Genomic DNA, 6,100 nt, shown 5'->3' with positions numbered 1-6,100 from the left:
TCCCTTGATAAGAGCTCCTTCATGCAACCAGCTCTCCCAGGAACCAGGAGAGCCATGTCATCAGGATTGATTCCACTGGGATTCCACTTCTAGGGAAGCTGGGGCTACCATCTGATTTTTTACATCAGGTGTCACAATCATACACTGGAGAAAAGAGTGACTCTTCAAATTCAAAAACTGGTGTTGGTAAAATTGGATAGGTGCATATACAAGATTCAAACGACTTCCCTTATCAGTCCATTACAAAATCAATCCAAAGTGGATTCACGTTATTAATTCCTGACCTGAAACATTGAATCTAAACTAAGAAAACTAGGGAAGATTCTAGAAGGTAAGGTTTACAGGTAATTATTGTTTAGCAGAACTCCATCTTGCCAGGAAATATGAACAAGAAATGATAAATAGGGTTAAGTCATATTAAAATGCTTCTTCATATCATTAGGAAAAGGATCTTAAACCAAAAAATTTGTTTTCTTACTTTAAAGTGTTCTGATATTTTGCTTCTGATTTGTTTTATTAGGAATGTTCTTACAATGGTTTGTTGTTGGGTAAGATCACAAATAATGTGACATTTCACAAATTTTCTACCTTCTTACAGTTTCCTCCAAGAGTAATGAAGGTTTCAGAGGGTTAATTTTTTGTTAAGATCACAGGTTGGAAGACAACACGGAAATTCACACTTCTGTGTATTCTAGTGCCATCACTTACATGAAAAGTTTTGAGGATTGTTGGTAACGTGACCATCCTGAGCTGACAGCTATCTCAATCGGATGAACCACTGTGTTCAGTAGGGTTGCTTGTAGAAGCCCTAGCCTGGGTTTCTTCAATCACTGGTGCTTCTCTGGTTTCCAACCGATTTTCATAATAACAGGGACTCTCTGTAAGATTTGGAAGATAGGAGAAAATTTAGCGCTTATTGATATAAGCTATCTGACATGTGAACAGAGGTGAGGCTGGAGAATGACTGGAGGTATTGTTGTGGCAGGTTAGAGCATCAGCAGCCGGCCCGGGCTTTCTCCACAGGGTGGAGAATCACTGCCTTATGTGAACAAACACTGGGACAGCTTAGAAAACCAGGGATTCCCACCCCCTTACTTCCATATTTTGTGTCCATGTCAGAACTTCAACAACTGTAGATCCAACTGGTTTCCAGTAGGAAAACAAATTCTACTTGGAGAGTCTTGGCTGGCTTCTGTTTCACTTGTGAATCCCAAGAGATCCCCTTATATGAGAAGAGACATGACCATGTTTGTGCTTCTGGAGCTGAAGAGGAGGAAAGATACAGAGAGTACAGAGGAGCCTCCTTGCAAATGCTAACCCAAAGCTTGTAGTAATGTAAGAGTCTGGCCACATCTGAGAAGCTCTGTCAGGAGGTGGAGGCCCCAGGAGGAGCAGCTGGGGCAGCCCAGCCTCTCACTTCTGCTTCCATGGAGGTTTTTGTTATGACTTGTATCACTGTGGGAGGCCAATTCCTATACTGTTGACAGTAATAAGTGGCAATGTCTTCAGGCTGCAGGCTGCTGATGGTGAGAGTGTACTCTGTCCCAGATCCACTGCCACTGAACCTTGATGGAATCCCCGGTTGCAAACTGGTTGCACCATAGATCAGGAGCTTTGGGGCTTTCCCAGGTTTCTGTTGATACCAGGCTAAATTACCATAGATACCCTGACTGGCCTGGCAAGTGATGGAGACTGTGCCTCCTGGAGATGCAGGTAGGGAGGCTGGAGACTGGGTCATCTGGATGTCACATCTGGCACCTGCCATTGGAATCATAAAAGCAATACACAAACTATTAGTCTTGTTCTAAGAGGACTTACCTGAAGACCCAAGCAGCACAGACCACACAGGGTAGGAGAAGTGCTGTCCTTCCTTACCTGGCAACCAGAGTAGCAGGAGCCCCAGGAGCTGAGCAGGGGTCTTCATGTCCATGCTGGGGGCTGACTGGGACTGACTGCTGCACAGGGTGTGAGCAGCCTGTTATGAAGTCATTGGGGCATAGGCTGTGATTTAGGCATATGCAAATCAGCAGGGCTGGGCAAAACTGGAAAGAGCTGGGGAGCTGGCTGGTCTCAGGAAATCATCACAGGTTTGTGGGACCCTGGTTTCTTGGTTTAGAAGAGAAAATGTGCTTCACCCAGAGAGCACAAGTGTCAATCAATCTGCTGTTCTGTCTGCTGAATACATCTATTGGCATCTTCAGGGATGAGGACCTAATTTCTTGATTTTCCTTGGAATTGCTGTTTAAATTGGAAGGAATCAGAGAAAAATGATGGTTTCATGTTCAGGATATCAAAACGGAAGTGAAAGTCAGGAGAGAATAGAATGTCTTCACATTTGAAACTGATTTAATTCATACATTGCATCATTATGACTGACATAGCAGGTAAGACCTAAACTCCTCTATTTTGTCAGGTGTACTTGTCACAGATTGTGTAGCACAGGAGAGATTCAGGGATTCGTGCATGGGGAGACACAGAGTCCCAGCATCATGAGTACCAGGAAGCCTGCAGAGAGCTCCCCTTCCTTAGGATTCCACTGACAATAGGGCAGCATCATTCCCACTTTCCCAAGGGTTTCTTAGAGCAGCCTCTGGGCTTTGCTTTTTGGGAGCTTTGTTGGTCATCTCATGTCAGGTTCGTGACACAGCAATTTATGGAATTTTCATTTTGAAATCTTTTTATTCTGAGTAATTATTTATTGTCAAACTGATGTACAGAGGGCTTAGAGTTTCATACATAAGGCAGTGGGTACATTTCTGGTACAAATTGTTTCTCCTTCCCTCATTTCCCTCCTCCACCTCCTCCTTTTCCTCTTCCCCCATGAGTTGTTCAATTGGTTTATGCCAATTTTTTAACCCATATTCACATGTTGATTCTGTAATAGCAACTTGACACTTATTAGCTGAACTGAATCTATCTACCCATATTTGCAAGTTCATACTATTGTATTTATTACTTGGCAAGATTCTGTAGAAAATTAATGATACCTCTCTTTAATACACTTTGTTGCTAGTTGAAAACAAAATACTTATTAGGTTACCAGGTTTTTTGTGAAGATACTTGCTAAGAACAGTCAGAGGTCTAGGTGATCCTATCTACATAAAATGTCAGATTTTGTTTTTGCTAAGAATATGGTACTATGAGTTTCCTGACTAGGCATACCCATCAGGTAGGTCTCCTGTTGAAGATCCTCCAACCCAGTCTTCCAACCACTCCCAACCCATTCTGGCATATCACCCACTGCTCTTTGTACCACTGAAGAGGGCTCTGAAGAAGGCAATCACTAGTTCTGGAATCCGGACTCTACCTGCCTTTCCCTTACTACCTGATTTTTTGAAAGGCTCCTCAACCCTCCAATTCAGTTATAATGGTTTTGAGAGCACTGTTTGTAGAGCAGGTACTTTGGCTTTTCACCACAAATACTAACATTTTGAGGCTGGAATTCAACTCTCAGACAAAGCACGGATAGATTGGTCAGAAGCTTGGTCCCTGGTCACATTTGTAACCCTTGTTAAAGGTGCTGTACACAAAGGCTAACTCATTCTATTAACTTATCAAAAGAATTGCTGACATAAGAACAGAATATGAAGAGATGGTGTTCTTGGGCTGGGGTAAATACTTTCCTTTTCATCAGATTTGAGGTCATAGAAAATATGGAAACAGTTTTCTTGAATCCCCCTACAGCTAAGTCAGAGATGATGTATGTTAAGGGGGAAAAAGAGGATGAAAATCAAAGTCAATATTATACACAATTAGGCCTTCAAATTTAGGATATTTTGGAATTTTTAATTTTTTCAATATATTTATTTATGTGTTTGTATAGAAGAGTTGGCATTCAACCGAGCAACTTATGCATACAGTGCCTCTTGATAAATGTCAGTCCTTTAACATTCTCATCCACCCCTCCCACTCCAGCCCTTCCCTCACTTTTCTTATTTTTTAAATTAATGTATTGAATTTTTGCCATTGAACAAAGCACTTTTCGTATACTATGCATCTTTATCTGAGTCATCCCTTCAATATCTTCACCCCCTTTGACCTGCCCCTTCCTTATATTTCTCAATTCCCTGGTATATACAATCGCTTTTTGCCTGCATTCCCCACTTCTCTCTTCTACCTTATATCCCACTCTCTTTGGCCTTCACCTCCCATCTTGCAAGTACCCATTTTGTAGTATTTCTCAGTACCCATTTCTTTTGTTGAGCTCTAACTTAGTCTTTCTGAAGAATTATACTGTTTGTGCTCTCCATAGAGTGCTTATTCATTTATAAATGTTTGGATACCACTCACTAGGTTTACTTAGACTTCTAAGCCATTCTAGATCCCACAAATGAAGGAAAACAGACGATCTATACTTTATGGTTTTTTAAATGTTGAGATTTAGGTTATATTGTTTGCCTAATAAATTAGTGATTTAGAGCTCTATTGGTATTTCAGATTGTGATTGAGTTTTATATTTAATCTGCACTATATCATTTTGCTTTGGTCATATTTATTTCACTGCATCTCTTCGGAATGTGATCAGAATGTAAAGTGCATTTTCCTTTAACATAGCAATTGATTTTTGTATATAAAATGGCAAAGGCTGATCCTAGACAAAATTCCTGAATGAAAAAGAAACAGCTATTAATTGCTGTATTTAAAACAAAGTCCATGCTTTTATTACTTAGTGTCTCTAGTTTACAAGGAATCCCACTGTTCTGTAACTCAGACTTTCACAGGCCTTAAAAAGGCACTGCCACTTCTGCTCTGCTATGACTGCACAGGTGGAAACAGATACAACAGAAAATGGTGGTCTCTGAAGCCTTTAACCTAAACCTCCCGGTGGCCTTGAGAGTCTGGCTGCATCTGAGAAGCACTCTCAGCTAGTGGGGCAGCAGGAGGAGCAGCTGGGGCAGCCCAGCCTTTCACTTCTTTTTTCCTGTGAGGTTTTTGTTATGACTTGTATCACTGTGGGCGGGGTACTATAAGCTTGTTGACAGTAATAAGTGGCAACATCTTCAGGTTGCAGGCTGCTGATGGTGAGAGTGAACTCTGTCCCAGATCCACTGCCACTGAACCTCGATGGGACACCTGACACCAAATGTTGCCCCATAGATCAGTTGCTGGTTTCTGTTGATACCATGCTAACCAATGCTTAATGTCCTCACTGGCTCTGCAAGTGATGGGTACTCTCTCTCCTAGAGATGCAGACAGAGAGGATGGAGACTGGGTCATCCGGATATCACCTCTGGCATCTGGAATGGGAAACATAACAAATTATCCCACAATTAAGCATGTTGCAAGATAACTCATAAGTACCAGGCAGTAGTGATGAAACCCAAGGAGCTGAGTATATATGCCCAGTGCTTTCCTTCCTTACCTGGGATCCAGAGCAGCAGGAGCCCCAGGAGCTGAGCAGGGACCCTCATGTCCATGCTGTGCACTGACTGAGACTGACCCTTGCTCAGGGAGTGAGCAGCCTATGATCAGGTGCTCAGGGCAGTGGGCTGTGCTCTTCTGTGCACACGCAAATCGGCAGGGGCTGGGTAGGGACAGGCACAGCTGCAGGGCTGGCTCTTCTCAGTAACTCAGCCTTAGGTCCCATTGGGTCTCTGCCGAGGCCAAGGCAGCATAGACTTCTCTGGAGACAATGTCCTTTGAGACCAATCCATTGCAAATTCGACCTAAATGAATATTATTGCAATGCATAATGGAAAAAAAGCACTAAATGAAGTCATGTGTCCCAGAGATAGAGTGAGATCCTTCCAGGTCATGTCTCCATAGAGATAAAAAAAAAAAACACTATCATAGGAATCTTAACTCACTCCTAATAATGCTGATTGGGAAAGAAAAAAATTAAAAAGTTTTATGTTCCCTTTATAATTTTTGTGAGCTTAAAATAGTTTGATACCTGTAATAGAAAAGTGATTTTTAGATAACATAATTTTGGGATAGTCTTAATCATGGTCATTATAGTGAATGGTAAAGCAAAATGCTATAAATGCAGTATATTACAATATATAAAACGATACCATAGAAATGATAATGCCATGATTTCTATTGACTTGTTTATATTTACACTTCTCATGTTCAGAACTCTAGGGACGGCTTATTTCTT

General features: G+C 41.6%; 1 gene segment (V, D, J or C); it reads right to left on the bottom strand.

The window, feature by feature from the left end:
- Window positions 1–1,426: 1,426 nt before the first annotated feature.
- LOC125356173 lies at window positions 1,427–5,431 on the bottom strand (the record flags this gene model as incomplete). The annotated part of the segment is given in 2 exon segments: window positions 1,427–1,758; window positions 5,363–5,431. Coding segments are annotated over 2 exon segments (387 nt in total), but the record flags the coding sequence as incomplete, so codon positions are not given.
- Between the last annotated feature and the right edge of the window lie 669 nt (window positions 5,432–6,100).

Source organism: Perognathus longimembris, chromosome 8 (genome assembly GCF_023159225.1).
Source record: "Perognathus longimembris pacificus isolate PPM17 chromosome 8, ASM2315922v1, whole genome shotgun sequence".
In the NCBI taxonomy this organism is placed as follows: domain Eukaryota; kingdom Metazoa; phylum Chordata; class Mammalia; order Rodentia; family Heteromyidae; genus Perognathus; species Perognathus longimembris.
This window is presented reverse-complemented; position numbering and strand designations above follow the sequence as displayed.